Source organism: Phoca vitulina, unplaced genomic scaffold (genome assembly GCF_004348235.1).
Source record: "Phoca vitulina isolate PV1807 unplaced genomic scaffold, GSC_HSeal_1.0 scaffold8, whole genome shotgun sequence".
NCBI lineage: Eukaryota > Metazoa > Chordata > Mammalia > Carnivora > Phocidae > Phoca > Phoca vitulina.
Window position 1 is genome coordinate 36,402,484 of NW_022589711.1, and position 16,173 is coordinate 36,418,656.

At 40.7% G+C, this 16,173-nt stretch overlaps 1 protein-coding gene across 3 annotated transcripts in view; it reads left to right on the plus strand.

The window, feature by feature from the left end:
- Positions 1-2,283: 2,283 nt before the first annotated feature.
- The window catches only part of SIDT1 (SID1 transmembrane family member 1), a 91,185-nt gene continuing 77,295 nt past the window's right edge, over positions 2,284-16,173 (plus strand). For all 3 annotated transcript variants that reach the window (XM_032406554.1, XM_032406555.1, XM_032406553.1), the window contains exon 1: positions 2,284-3,189. In XM_032406554.1, the coding sequence (XP_032262445.1) occupies positions 2,980-3,189 (210 nt within the window). In that variant the 5' untranslated portion in view covers positions 2,284-2,979. The remainder of the gene's footprint in view (positions 3,190-16,173) is intronic.

Below are 16,173 nucleotides of genomic sequence, written 5' to 3' on the forward strand. Positions count from 1 at the left end.
GACTTCAGAGGGATAAGGGGGAAATGAGAGAGCTGGCCACAGGAAGGCAGCTGGAGGACTAGGAGGCAGAGGATTTACTATGGAAATGAATCTAGATTATTGGCTAAGCTTGCCAAATTTCTCATTAGCTTTGACCAAAGAATATTTTAGTAAAGCAATTTTTGAACACAATTCATTTAATCCAAGATTCCATTGGATCTGAGAAATCTTTATTCTTTTTCTTTTTTAAAGCACCTGTCAAATAAACAATTTTGGTCAAGGCCAATGTTCCACAGAGTGGCCATTGAGGGCCCAGGTCATCCTTGGTGAAGTGTCGCCATTTGAAACATAGGTGCAGGAATTAGAATTGTAATGAGTGGACATATAAGAAGTTGGAGCTTCTCCAAAAGGAAGAGAAGAATTAGACTTAGCCAAGCCTGTAAGAGCTAGCAGCTGAAAGTGGTGCTTGTGCACTTTGAGTCTTGAGACCCCAACTTGAAGGTAGCTGCCTCCAAATGTAGACCCAACAACCTACACCTGCAGGCAGGTGGAAAACCAGAGAGAATGTTCTCTGTGGATCAAAGCCAAACTCTAAGGACAAAACAATTGAAACAAAGGATAGCCTAGTTTTACAGGTGATCCAAAGCAAAGTTTGTCCAAAAGAATGCTGGACCAGTGTTCCACTCTATGACAAACCAACCTTGTGATCCTGGGAGGTTAAATGCCCAAGGTCATTCAATGGAATGAGGATTAGATCATAGTATAATTTGAAATATATAATTCAAATTGTTATATATGTCATCTATAAGGGCTTTAAAATAAATATTTTGAGTTCTTAGCTAAGATAAAGGATCTGTTCTAATCACTTCTAATTTCAGTGCTTAAAGTTAGGGTCATAGCTCCTTCAAATACCTACAAGGCTGTCATGTGGAAGAAGGATTAAGTTTATTCCTATGGCTCCAGAGGGCAGAACCCATGCCAATGAGTGGAAGAGAGGCAGATTTCAATTTAGACTGTGAAATATTGTTCTAATAATGAGACACTTGCCCCCCAAAGAAGGAGTTACCTTGTGAAAAAGCCAATTCCTCATTTCTTGTGGTGCTGAGTAGGATTCCATGACCCTCTAGCTGTAGAGAGTGCTTGAACTGGCCAGGCCAGCTAACCTTGAAGGACTTGATAAACTTCAAGTTTATGAAATTTTGTTAAATTCTCAAAAGAGGCATACACATTTTAAATATAGCAGTTTAATGTCATTCAAATTCTGGATGAAATTATTATATTTCTTAAAACAATGAGCTGCACTTTAAACTTTACCCCCAGACTCCTTTTTGAATTAGTATTTTTGTCCTTATACCCATACATTTTCAAGAACATTTATTTAAAAGTGAAAATTGTCCTAATAAGGACTCTCTAACTCAATCTTCCATCAGCATTGTTTTCTGATTGCACAGTTATAAAACATTATACCAAATGTATTGAACTCATTTGTGATATTTTAATAAATTATAGAAATTCAATGAGGTTAAAAAAAAAAAAAAACAACCTGGGGTGCCTGGGTGGTTCAGTCCGTTATGCCTCAAACTCTTGATTTTGGCTCAGGTCATGATCTCAGGGGCGTGAGATCCAGCCCTGAGTGGGGCTCCAGGCTGGGTGTGGACCTTACTTGAGATTCTCTGTCTCCCTCCCCCGCTGCCCCTCCCCCCCATAACTAAATAAATCAAACCCTCCCTTTGAATGGTAAATGCTAGGATTTTAATCTGTAACTTAATTCTTTGAACACGATCTTTTCTTCTTCTGGCTTCTCTTTAAATGTTCCTTCAGATTGAATGCAATTATATTACTTTCTAGTTTACAAATAACTTGAAGCTGAAATAAGAGAGTAAGTTCTCTTCTACACCTGAACTGTGCTTGTTTGTTGTTCCCCAAGGACTTCCCAGGGATCCTCTTCCCACCTCACCCTTTATCTGCCTCTTCCAACTGTTTAAATCAAATCCCCTAAGTTTTGCCAGAAGGAGATTTCCTTTTAATGGGCTGTGGTTTCTCTCGTTTGAAAAACAATTCAGAATCCCAGGGCTTCTCCCAGAATCTAAGAAGTCATTGCAGAGGTAAAGTAGGCAAGAAGTTGGGGAGGACGGAAAGAAACCCGCTGCAGAAAGCCAGCTTCGCTGAGACGTCCTTGACAACTTCCGGGACCAGATTTCAGGCGTGGTGGAAATTGTCTTCTTTACCCTCTCTCTTCAGTTTTTATGACTGAACATATTTAATAGGGACACAAACAGTGAGGGAGAGAGAAAGCGATGATGTGAGGCTCTCCCTGAGAATAAAAGATGATAAGAAAATAAAACAGGTGTCTGGCAAGGGGTTCTGTTAGAGAAGGGAGAACTGAGAGTTAGTAACCATCATTCAAACGGGCAGTTCTCTGCAGGTAGCAGACAGGAAAAGCAAACTCGTGTACCCTCTTTGGGGACAGGCTCTGTGGCTTTCTGTTTCTTCCCTTGCAGTCAGGGTGCTCGTTTACTTGAAACAGACTATTTCCTGCTTCGTGGCTGGTCAGGTTGACTCTTTAAGACTAGTGAATATTTCTATTTTAATGTCTCTAATGCCTTTTTAAATTTATTTTTTATTATTATTTTTTTGAGATTGAGTAGGGAAGAGATCTGTTGAAATCCTGGCTGGGTAAGTGGGGGATTATGAGAAATGAGAAAAGGGGAAGGAAAAGGACTTAGAAGCCGGAGAGCAAAGCAGCAGCCCCAGGCCCCCGTACCCTCCGCCCCCGCTCCTGGCCCGCGACCTCCCGCGGAGACCCCAGGCGGCTGCATCAATATTTGATCGGTCCTTCGCCCGGGGGCTGCCAGCACTCGCCAGAGGGGCTTGCCAGGCATCACCCGCGCTGCGCTGAAGCCGGCGCCCAGGCCCGCAGGGGGGCTTTGGAAGGACCCGCTCTGAGCTCGCCCCCTCGCCAGGGAGGCTCTCCTTGGTGGCAGGGGCGCGGTGCCCACCATGCGGGGCTGCCGGCGGATCGCGCTGCTCTGCGCGCTGCTACCCTGGCTCCTGCACGCGGCGGCACCCCGGCGACCCGCGCAACCCCTCCCGAGCCGCGACCCCCGCGACCCCGCCAGGGGCTCCGATTTCGATCGCGTCTACAGCGGGGTGGTGAGCCTCACCACGGAGAACATCTACTCCTTCAACTACACCAGCCAGCCGGGCCAGGTAAGACTCTCGCTCTGCTCTCTCGACTCCCAGGAACTTGCCAGATCTCAGAGCCCCGTCGCTGCTTTGGGTCCCTTGGGAGTTGACCTCGGGAGTCCTCAGGGACCAGCGGACCCTTGTTCCCTTTTCCCTTCAAAGCAATCACTGCCCTGCCCCGGGCTGCCGCATCCTCCCGCAACCGGCCTCGGGGACTACTCCGGTTCATCTCCTACCTTCCCTGGCCGGGTCCCCTGGCATTTCGGGGCTTTGCAGAGGCGCGGGTTCCCTGCACCTTCTGTGGCTCCTGGCCCCCTGCTGGGCCTTTCTCTAGGAAACTCGAGATTTCTGTGGTTGCGGAGGGAAAGGACCTCACCTCTGTTCTTCATCTCACGGGGGAGAAGGAACCTCATTTCCTTTGGATGATTCTGCCAGACCCTTCTATTTCATAGCGCATGGGGAGGGAGAGCTGCTCAGAATCTAAAACAGGAATGTGTGAGAATGGACGCAAGCTGCAGAGCGTGTGTGTTCAGTAGTGACTTCCTGCGATTCTGGACTACTGTCACACAGCCGCGCTTCCGAGAAGCCACAAGACCTGGCCAGAGATGTTGTTGCAACTGCAGCCGGCCGCCGATCTCTGGAGGTTTTGGTGTTAAATAAGGATGGGTAATTGTGGGAAAGTTCTAGACCTATTTCTGACAAGGATCGAGATGAGACAAGGGGAGGAAATGACTGTTCCAGCAACTATCCCTTTGACACATATACTCTGATTATATAATGTAGAAAAAAATGCATAGGTAGGTTTTTCCCTCTAATATGGTCCCCTCTGGGGACAGAGAAAAGAGAAGACTCCCCAGTGTACCTGCATCTGGATCTTCTTCCCATATGAATGTGTATGTGTATCCCTTACTGTGCCAGCATTCCATTCCCTGCTCCCTCGGGAGATTCCAGAACCAGATGACTTGGACACCACAATAGACCTCCCTCTCTAACTCTCGCTGAGAATCAGAACTCAGAAACCTGGTAGCTTGGAGTAGTATTGAGCAGGATGGACCAGTGTGCCCACCAGCACTCCCAGTCATCTCCCAACAGTGTGTATCGAGCAAGTTCCCATCTCCAGTCTGGCCCCAAAGGTGCTGTCGCCAGGGCAGCACAGCCCTCACCTTGGCCTGTCCCCTGTTGCCCTTCAGGTTGTATGTCCTCAAGTGAGCAGCGTGACCATGTGCAGAGCCGTTCTACTGGGGACAAGTGAGAGGGACAGTTTTTATCCCCCTAATTCCATGCCACTCGTCTCTCTTCCTGTCCAGTGTGTGGTATGGACGAGCTGAGATGGCACGTCAGTTGTGTTCCTAGCCCTGTAATTTGCTCAGAATGAATAAGTCTGAAAAAAATCCATGATCTCTGGGGTGTACTATCAGTTTCCCCGTAAATCGTCAGTAAGGAAACTCAGATGGTATGTGCAAAGTGAGTTCTGACATCAGGCTTTAGTATTTCTTGCACTTCTGCTTAGAAATAGATTGACTGTTTCTTAACTGCTGCTTGGCCTTTCTGCCCTTAGTACTTGGTGAGTTTCTCTGCCACAGGTGCAGGTGCACTGTCCACAGCTGGGTCACCTGCCTGACTTCCCTAGAGAAGTGTGAGATACTGAGGACAGGGGCAGAGTCGTGTTCATCTACTAATGTCTTTGAAAAGTGAATAAGTGAAGAAAGATTTAAGGAAACGGTAAACTAAAACTACGTAAAATAAAATACATACTTGTGGGGGCGCCTGGGTGGCTCAGCCAGTTAAGCGTCCAACTCTTGATTTCGGCTCAGGTCATGATCTCAGGGTTCTGGGATCGAGCCCTGTGCGGGTTCCGCGGCTCAGCGTGGAGTCTGCTTGGGATTCTCTCTCTCCCTCTGTGCCTTCCTGCCCCTCCTCTAAAATAAATAACTAAATCTTTTAAAAAAATAAAATATACATTTTAGTAGGTTGAAAGGGTGAGATCATTCCAGATAAAAACAACATTTTTAACAATTGTCATGAAATTATGCCCTTTCCATTTTGCCTGTCTACATGTTTAAATGCTTCTTATTTTATGAAACAATGGTGAAAATTCGTTTTTAAAATATCTTTGCATAATACAGTAAAAAGTTGACAACCCCAGGAGTCCCTAAAATTTCACTAGTCTGAGAAATACAGTTGGGAACCATGGGACTGGCAGATAACTCAAGTATTTTAATTATTTTAATACTAGTATTAACCAGATGTCCTCACCTCTTACAGCTTTTGAGACCTCTCTTTAGTATGCAAATAAGACAGTGGAAACCTCACCCCTGTTACTTTGGGAAATTACCCCCTCTCCCTCCAGCTGGTATTCCCATTGATTTCTCCAGAGATAGCATTTTTCTGATCTATCTAGCCAAACCATTACACTTGTTTCTCTTGATGGCCTCCTCTCTTCTTGGTCCTGTTTGTCCCATGTTGGATACTAGCAGCCCATCTTCCAAAAACATGAAGACCATGTTTTTGGATATAGCAGAATTTTCCTGAAGGTTTGGACTAACATAAGGGAATTGCAGAACAGCACAGGATAGGTGATAGATTAAAGCAGAAATCTAGTCAATACTGTCATAACAGCTTACTAGCTATTTCCCAATAGGGTAAATTTCAAGATGGTGGCACTCTTTCAAAGAAGAGTGACTGCTTTAAAGAAGAATAGTGAAAAATAAGGATTGAAGGTGCAGGTTAGGCAAGATCATGGTTCATTTCATTTCCCTGAGGGTAAGTATCTGGAGACTCCTTTTCAGAGGAGTAGAGTTTCACTGTGGCAAACAGGGTGTTCTATTTGGGTCCACTACAGGGCTGGAAATCAACTAGAAGGAAGTCACCTTGTTGAGAAAGTCACCAGGCATATGTTTGATTAGGACAGAGGGCACGAAAGCAGGTTTATTGAGAAATGAGAATACTCTTGTAGAGACAGGTGGTGGCAATAATCAGATGTTTATACTTGAGCTAGATGCTGATAAGAAGCTTTTCAACAAAAAAATCTTAACTACCAGGCAACAAGAAGGCTTCTCGGAGACTTTCAGCCACAGAATTCATTGCTCACCATAGATCTTTTAATTTGAAGTGTTTCCCTGGAAATATTCCTTTTGTTTATTCAATGGAGACATTTATCTTTTAATGACATACACTTTTTTTTTATGCCCAAGGAACAATCCTTAGCTTTATTCACATCAACCAGTAGTTGTATATCTAGAACCAGTTATACTGCCTCTTGGATCCAAGTTCAAAAAGCCTATCCAGTTCTCACGAACAGTGAAATATATATCAGGACACTCCAGTGGTAACTTCTAACTATACATTACTGGTTACTTAGAAGAATGAAAACCTTTGATGTGATTAGCCTCAGTTCCCTCAGTCTCGGATGGACTGAGGCAGAGAAGCTTTCTCTGCCCTCCTCCCACTTCCTCTTACTGAACCGGACTGGTGCTTGTTTGTGAGGAGGAAATCATCCCATTCGCACAGTATCTGTGCTCATTAGCACATTTTCTCTCCCTCTGCCCCTCCCCACCGCATGTGTGTGCACGTGCACACGTGTGCACAAATTATGGCCTGTAAAATAAAGCAGTTTTTTGCTGTTATTGTTGTTCCAGTGGTTTCCATTGTACTAATATATTTATATAATGCCATTAGCCTCTTCTATTTTTGTCTTAGTTCTCTATGATGAGCAATATTGAAATTAGCTAGTATCTTCTCCATCTCTTTTTTCAACCCCCAAATCTAAACCCTAGTTATGCCTATAAAGAAATTAATGAACTTGTTCTACTTTTCATATTTTCTCCCCATTGTTGCCCCATTTTTGGTTAGTTGTACATATCTGCATTGTCAAAGCATATAGTCATTACGAGCTAGACTATCTTCCTTATAACAAACATTTAGTCTTAGTTGTACAGGTACCTATATATTAAAAGCTCACAGCTAGACTTATGTTAATGTCCTCCAGTCATTTGATTGTCTAAAGCTTATTCTCTAGGAGGCATCTCCTACAATTCTTTCATGTTCATAACACTTTGTCCACAACCTTTGTACTTGCAAGTCTGATTAGCCGAATATAAACCCCTTGGCTTACGGTTTTTTCCCTTGAGTTTTAAGCATATTATTCCTTTGGCTTCTGGCAAAAGTAATGATAGAAGGGATTCTTTCTCTTGCAAGAAATTTCATTTTTCTGCCTGGATTCCCGAAAGACTCCTTTTGCTTTTTCTTTGAATTCCAGTAGTTTTACCAGACAGTGTCTAGTAGGTCAGTCTTTCCCAGGTACACGATGTCATTTTGCAATATGCAACTTCAATGATTATTTCTTTAATTCAGGAAATTTTCTTTAGAGTTTTTAACATTCATTTATTCCAGTGCTTGATTATCTTCTTTAGGAATTCCCTTTATACTTATGTTGGCCCTTTTTATTGTTTCCTGTATCTACCCATTTTTCTAGAATTATTTTTTTATATCCTGCCCCAGATTTAAAATTTTTTTCCTCCTTTTCATCTTCTGTTTTCCTTATGACATTATGAAGGTGTTTTTTATATCCCTGTGCTCCTCCAAATTAAATATTAATTTATGACAGAATTTTAAAATTTATCTCTAATATTTTCCTGAGTTCTCCATTTCCTTTTTAAAACTTCATTTTCTCCAATCATCTCATTTCTGAATTTTTAAAATTCTGATTTATGGCTTTTTTTCATAGTTTTTAAATGTTCATAATTTTTAATTTTGCAATATTAGGCTATACTTTCCATCTGTTTTATAGGTACAGCTTTCTGGCATATGTTCACCATCTGAAATGGTGTTTTCTGCTTCTTATTCTCTTTTACTTACAGTGACTTTGTGTGGGATTCAATTGCAGTCCTTATCTGTTGCTCATCTTTATATTAGATGAGTTTTTCTTATTTTAGCAGGGAAAGATAGACCTGGATAGCTTTCCTGTCTTTCTTCTCTTATCTTTGTGAAGTGATCAAAATGTGATTTTCTTTCTAAGAAATTTCATAGGTCCTCTCCCCCATTTTATGGAGTCTTCCTCTTTCTACTCTAGTAAATTAATTGAACCCAAGGAGGATGTTTTTGGAACCTCTGATCTATAGCTGTTGTCAGGTGACAACCTGGACTTTTTTTTTTTAGTTTGTTTATTTATTTATTAAGTAATCTCTAGACCCAACCTGGGGCTCAAACTCACAACCCAGAGATCAAGAGTTCCATGCTCTTCTGACTGAGCCAGCCAGATCCCCAACCTGGACTCTTTGATTGGCATCTGAAGGCAGGAAGAAGTGGGGAGGGGGGAGTCTTATAGAACTGAATCCTTAATCTGTGGGATCTGACGCTATCTCCAAGTAGAAACTGTTAGAATTGAATTGAATTATGGGACACCCAGCTAATGTCTGAGAATCTCTTGGTGGTGTGGGAAAAAACACATACTGTAACTGGGGGTACAGAATTGCACCTCCGCATCACTAGAGAAATAATAATATTTCTGTGGCTTTTAGGGAATCACAAGGGAAGATGACGCCATCAGTTATCATCTAGGGCATCTATTGCGACCTATTATCCAGATCATCTAGAGAGGCAGCTCTGCCTCTAGACCATTTAATAAGTATAATAATCCTCAGTTTTAAATTTACAGTTAAAAGGATAAGCCTATCATTATTTTTTTATTCATGAGAAACTGAAAGCCAGAATAGTGAAATAAATTACATCAGCAATTACTGAGGCTAGACTATCCAAGTGTCTCAATTCAGGTTCATAATTTTATCCATTTTAAATCTTGGACTATGGAGTTCTCAGTATATATTTTTTTGTAGGTTTTTATTAGGGGTTTCTGAAATATAATGAACTTTACATTGTCTCTGGGTGGTAAGATTATGGAGAATCTTAATGGTCTTTTCTGTACTTTTCTGTATTTTCTGAATATTTCACAAGAAACATGTTTTACTCTCCTAAGGCAAGGACAACAAAAAACCAAGAGGCTGAGCAGTATTGGGGAAGAACACTGGGTGGAGCTCCAGAAGATGTGTGTTTTTATCTCTTTAACAACTTGTGTACCTGCAGCAAATCCTATTCCCTCCCTGAGTTTTATTTTCTCCACTGATAAGAGAAGACTACATTTTTTATCTTTATTCAAGCACGAAAGTTCAGTACTTTTTTTTGTTTTTACGCTCTTTTTTGTTTTTACCACATGTAAGATTGTAATTTTTACATGTAATTGAAGAATATCTTATACTTCTGTACAACTTTATTTTATTTTTTTTAAGTAAGCTCTATGCCCAGTATGGGGCTTAAACCCACAGCCCTGAGGTCGAGAGTCACATACTCTACCAACTGAGCCACCCAGGTGCCCCTAATCTTTTTCTTAATTATAGACAAGTAGGAGAAATGTCTTGCCAAAAAGATCATTCGTAACTCCTTATCTCATAAAAGCAAATAAATGAAACTTTAAATTATTGTTTCTGAAAAACAACTCTTTTTTTGTTTGTTTTGTTTTGTTTCTTTTGAGATGCTTCCCATAGGGCTCTTCACTGCCTGGAAGTGTTTTTGTTCTGTTTCATCTTGCTTTGTTCCCACTTTGCCACATGTGCTGAGCTTGTATTCCAACCATCTTGTTTCTCTCTCATATTCCTTTTGTTTCTTCCTGAGAGCCATGGCAATAGACTTGCTATAGTGTTGGGTTTAGTTTTTGGTTGTTATTTTGTTTTGTTTTGATTTTACTGCTGTGATGCTCCTTTCTGTGGGGGTATTTTAAGTATTTGATACAATATGTAGGGATTTTCACTCATGTGGAATATAAGAAACAGCGCAGAGGATCATAGGGGAAGGGAGGGAAAATTGAATGGGAGGAAATCAGAGAGGGAGACAGACCATGAGAGACTCTTAACTCTAGGAAACAAACTGAGGGTTGCTAGAGGGGAGGTGGGTAGGGAGATGGGGTAACTGGGTGATGGGCAGTAAGGAGGGCATGTGATGTGATGAGCATTGGGTGTTAGATGCAACTGATGAAACACTGAACTCTACAACTGAAACTAATGATGTACTATATGTTGGCTAATTGAATTTAAATTTTTTAAAAAGCAAAAAAAAAAAAAGTAGGGATTTTTCAGTCTTCCTTTCTTTCCCTCTTTGGTTTTCCACACGTTACCTGAAGTATCTCCTACATCGTTTCTCACTGTTGGCTTGAATCTAAAAGACCAGGGACTTGATACCTGGATACTGTGAAACTTCTGTGCTGCAAGAAGATGCCACTATTTCTTTCTTCCTTTCAAACGGGTTGATATTATTACACGTTGCCACGCAGCACCCAGAGTTCGTTAGCCAGCTCTTCCTACATTGTTTAACTCTGCAGCTAACTGAAGTTCCATGTCAACACACCAAGATGGTGCGTTAATGATTTAAAGGTACATCTAACGAGCTATTCGAATTGGGGCCTCACCATTCTTTCTGCTTATTTGTCAGGAGAATATCAAACATACCATGGTGCTGCCAGGCGATAAAATCATAGTCCTTTCTATTTTGCTAAAAAAAAAATACATTTTTGAATATTGTTTATTTTCTTTTCTTGGATATTGTGCAAATGGAAAGTTTGAGGGTTTTTTTTCCAGTACATTAGTTGCTATGCAAACCAAAACCAAAAACAAAACCTAAGGACCTGTATTCTGCTTAAAAGCTAAGGTCAGCAATAAGAACAACTATTGGACTTAACACTTCCTCAGTCTTAAGATCCTTTGGTTTTCATATATAATAAATTTCTAAGAACATGTGTAAACATTGTTTATACGGGAGAAGCAATTGATTTACCTGTCAAAAGATAGTGCTCCATTCCTGGAGAGAGAAAAACAAAGCTGAGTGTCATATAGCAAATGTAAGTTATATATTAAGTATTATTAATAATAAAATTAATTCAAATAATTTGCTATAGTAATTAATTCCTTCAAATTCTCACTTGTCTCATCCTCTCAGTTTATTTGAAGTGACAATAGACAAATAAATTGATTATGCTATTAGGAAGAAGGACAGGCAGGTGTTGATTTTGCACAAAATTAAACAGGCAATTTTTCAATGGGTTGAATAAGAAGAGTGAAACTGGTTTGAAGGTATCTTATATTGAAAAATGCATTCAAAGAAAGTTGAATATAAGCCTTCTTTTCTGATAGGACGGCTATCAGAATCCATTTCCCTGTCATAACTCCTAAGAACTAGTAAATTTTCTCTCTGTTCCACTGAAAAGCTTTTCAAGAGCTAGTTCTCAGCCCATAATTTTAAGGAAGTTTATTTGGGACCCAGCCTTCTTCAGATGATCCCAAGGCTGGCCAGGGGTGTCTATATGTAATTATGAAAGTATTGGTTTATTTAAAGGTATAGATCAATGGTTTTGGTTAAACTCATAAGTGTTTAAATAAAATACTTTATTTCTGAAAATGGTGGCAAAACTAAAGTTTATCTACTATCATCAAGTAGCATGTAATCCTGAGTAAAAGCATCCTCTGGCTACCTGTAGTCTTACAGTTGATTGGACCATTAAGAGTGTAAAGGTTTGCCCTTCCCTCTGCCTATCCTGGGACACAAAAGTTTTTCAGCTTTGTCGGCTTCCTCACTCTTCCTTTATTTTTTTTTTTAAATAGACTCTATTTTTCACAAAAGTTTTAGGTTTACAAAAAATTAAGCATTAATTTATTTTTTATGTATAATTAATTATTAACATCTTGCATTAGTGGGCTACACTAATGATGGACCAATACTGATACAATATTGGTGTTGCATTGATCTTTATTATTTACTAAAGTTCACAGTTTATGGTTCACTCTTGGTGTTATATGGTTCCATAGGTTTTGAGAAATGCATAATGTATCCACCATTAAAGTGGATTATACAGAATAATTTATTTCATCCCTGTAAAAATCCCCTGTGCTTCTCCTATTCACCTCTCCCTCTTTCCCTCAAATCCTGGAAATGGCTTATTTTTTTTACTGTCTCTCTAGTTTTGCCTTTTCCAGAATGTCGTATACTTGGAATCATACAGTATGTAGCCTTTTCCGACTTGCTTCTTTCACTTAGCAATATGCATTTAAAGTTCCTTCATGGTTGGGCGCCTGGGTGGCTCAGTCAGTTAAGCGACTGCCTTTGGCTCAGGTCATGATCCCAGGGTCCTGGGATCGAGTCCCACATCGGGCTCCCTGCTCTGCGGGGAGCCTGCTTCTCCCTCTCCCACTCCCCTTGCTTGTGTTGTCTCTCTCTGTCAAATAAATAAATAAAATCTTTAAAAAAAAAAGTTCCTTCATGGTTTTGTTTTGTTTTTTTTTTAAGAGCTCGATAGCTTATTTCTTTTTAGTGTTGAATAATATGCTCTTGTTTGGATGTGCCACAGTCCATTTATCCATTCACTTATTGAAGGATATCTGGTTGCTTCCGATTTTTGGCAATTATGAAGAAAGCTGTTATAAACATTTGTGTGCAGATTTTTGTACAGACGTAAGTTTTCCACTCTTTTGGGTATTTACCCAAGGAGCTTAATTCCTGGGTCCTATGGTAAGAGTATGTTTAGCTTTGTTGGAAACTGTCAAACTGCCTTCCAAAGTGACTGCACCATTTTGTACTCCCACCAGCAATGAGTGTCCTTGTTGCTCTACATCCTCATTTGCATCTAGTATTGTCAGTGCTTTGCATTTTAGCCATTCTATTAGGGGTATAGTGATCTTTCATTGTTTTAATTTGCAGTTTCCTAAGAGCATATTAGCATCTTTTCATATGCTTATCTGCCACCTGTATATCTTCTTTGGTGAGGTATCTGTTCAGATCTTTTGCTCATTTTTTAGTTGGATTGTTTGTTTCCTTATTGTTCAGTTTTAAGAATTCTTTGTGGATTTTGGATACCAGTCTTTTATCAGATAAGGGTTTTGCAAATATTTTCTCCTTGTTTGTGCCCTATCTTTTTATTCACTTAATAGTGTTTTTTAACAGAGCAGACATCTTTAATTTAAGAAAGTACTACTTACCAATTTTTTTTTCATGAGTCATGCCTTGGTGGTGTATTTAAAGGGGCTCCTGGGTGGCTCAGTCAGTTAAGCATCTGACTCTTGATTTTGCTCAGGTCATGATCTCGGGGTCATGATCTCAGGGTCATGACATGCAGCCCTATGTTGGACTCCACACTGGGAGTGGAGCCTGCCTGGGATTCTCTCTCTCCCTCTCCCTCTGCCTCTTCCCCCTCCTACCTCCCCCTCCCCCAACACTCGGCTCTCTCTCTCTCTCTCAAATTAATTCATTAATTAAAATAAAAAGTTGTCACCAAGTCTAAGGTCACCTAGATTTTCTCCTGTGTTATCGTCTGAAAATTTTATAGCTTTGAATTTTACATTTAGGTTTATGATCCATTGTAGGTTAACTTTGTAAAGGTATAAAATCCCTGTATATAGCATATAATGTCCAATCATTCCAGCACGATTTGTTGAAAAGACCACCCTGTGTTTTTAGTATTACAGTGTTATGTGTGTGTGTGCGTTTATAGCCCTCCTTGGACCACAGAGTCTGAAGCAGCTCCGTACCTGGAGCTCATTGTTCTTATCACTATTTCCAACCTTCCATTGTATTGCCACCACCTCTAACCTCTACCATTCTCTTTTGGCTATTTTTTTCTGTGTATCTGATATCTCTCTGCTTCTCCCGTCCTTTTTGTCTTTCAGACCTTTTATGAACACTGCTGGCCCATCATGTTTCTTCCTCTTTGGTTGATCTCCTCAGGTTGTTGGAGGCTTTGCTACTGGCAAAGGCATTCCTTCTGCTTCATTTCAGGCAACGTGTTTTTTTTCCATACTTCCTGATTCAAAGCCATGATGGGTAATCTCAGTTACTAGAGAGCTGGTCTCCGGATTTTTAAAGTTATGCTATAGAATTTTAATAATACCAACGGTGGAGGATGAAGAACGTATGCTATTTGGGAAGTCAGCCTATATTTGTGTTGACTTCGTGTGTGCCATTGTTTCCTTTATTCACGGCAACAAGATTTTCTTGTCAAGTCTGTTTAGCTACAGAATTGTAATTGGGCTTGCATTTTCTGTTCTTTTTTCTATCCCTAAAAGAAACATATAAAATATCTCTTGAAACCATTGGGATGGAAAGGGATAATTGTATTTTAAACTTAAGAGCTAAAACAACATTTTAATCACCCAGTCTCTTTTCACTTAAGAGGAAAGAAAACTAGAAGCCAGTGAAATAAATTATTTGTCCCAAATCACGTAACTAGCTTGAAGCAAAGGCAGGAACATAACTCCGGTTCCTGAGGATATTCCCTCAGGATATTTCTACTCAACCACTCTCCCTCCCACAAGAGCACATCTGTATACTTACAAACAACAATAAAAAATAATTTAAAATATGACAGTCGCACTGAAAGTCAGGTCATTTGATCACACTTTACATGATCCCTTACATTTTCCCTTACAGTTATGGAAAATCTACGCAGGAGGTTTTCATCTTTGTTTTTCCCCCCAGGAATTGTCCAGGCATCCATTCGTCTGTGTGAGTCAGGTCAGCAGGGTTGACACTAAATAAAACTGAGAAGTTAGCGGATCTGCTTCGGTATTTCACAGAGCCACAGCCACCCACCAACCATGATCTTACTTGGACCCCCTGTGGACCCAGAGGGCCAATCGTCATCTCTTTTATGCTTTATTTTCATCAATGCTGGGTTCCTTTGTGACAGGCACCAGGCAGCTTGGAGACCCAAGTAGTTAGCCTATGTGTCACTAGAAGACAGAATTAATCCTGAGAACATGATAAAAAAAAAAAAATTAATCCTGAGAACTGGTATTTCTGGATCTCCATTAAACAACCATGAAGATAAGCCATAGCAAACAGGATTAACCAACTGTTTCCGTCCCTCTAGATTTAACTGCCCTATTGTAGACAAATTGACTCAGTTATTTTAATTATCTAAACTGGAAGCATATATTAAAAATTGACATGAAAATACTTAATTTTTCTTTGTCCTTTCCAATATTTGCAAAAAGAAATCCTATATTTGTCCCTGCTCTCTCCCCATACCATCTTCACCAGAGTAGAACAATTACAACTTTCTAGGACAAACACAGTGTTTATCTGGGTATTAAAAGGACAAAAAGTGGGGGATAAGGGGAGAGGCAAACAGAATGAAGCCTGGGTATGCAGAGATGGTCTGGGGAGCCTATGGACAGTTAGGCTCCAAAATAGCTATGGGGTATGAGTGAAGTAGGAAAAGAAAGAGGGTGTGGGATCAGGCAAAGTTCTTAGTTGCAAGCAACAGAGATCAACTGGCTAACTTAAGCGAAAAAGTAATTTATTAGAAGGATATTGGGTTGCTCACAAACCTGAGTTGCCAGGCTCAGACTATGATGAGGGACCAAGAGAGACTAAGCCACAGGAAATTATGGCAACAGTCATGACGCAGAATGGTTTTGTCAAGATGCCCACCTGGGAATCACCCCCTCCTCTGCCATTAGATATGGTCACCCCTGGACCCTGCTGCCATGGACCCTCCTGGTGTCAGCATTGCCAGTGAATTCTAAACTCTCCCTTCATCCTTGTATCATGTAATCACCACTGAAAGTACCAAGGGGAAGTGTCCAACTATCCGAGCACAAGTCATATATCTGACTCCTTTGGCATCCATCAGCTGCTTTGCCTCCGACAAAACTCACCCAGTTTAGTGGAGTGGAGGAAATTCCTCTAAAACACGTAAAGGATTTGAATGCTGCGTAGCCCCCAGGTCAACTCCACCAAAAGTCCTCATGGGGTCTTCTCAAGCTAGGGCATTTGTTCAAAGACAGCTATATGGATGCAGACATCGGTCGTCAGGGACCAAGATGTGACAGGGAGGACAAAGGGTGCTAGAGCCTTCTATCTATGCCCATTAAAGAGGAACATCTAATCTGAGTGTCAGAGAAGAATTAGAGTAGTATATAGCATCTCTGCCACCATGTTCACTCCATAATTGGAAATAGTTTAGTCTCT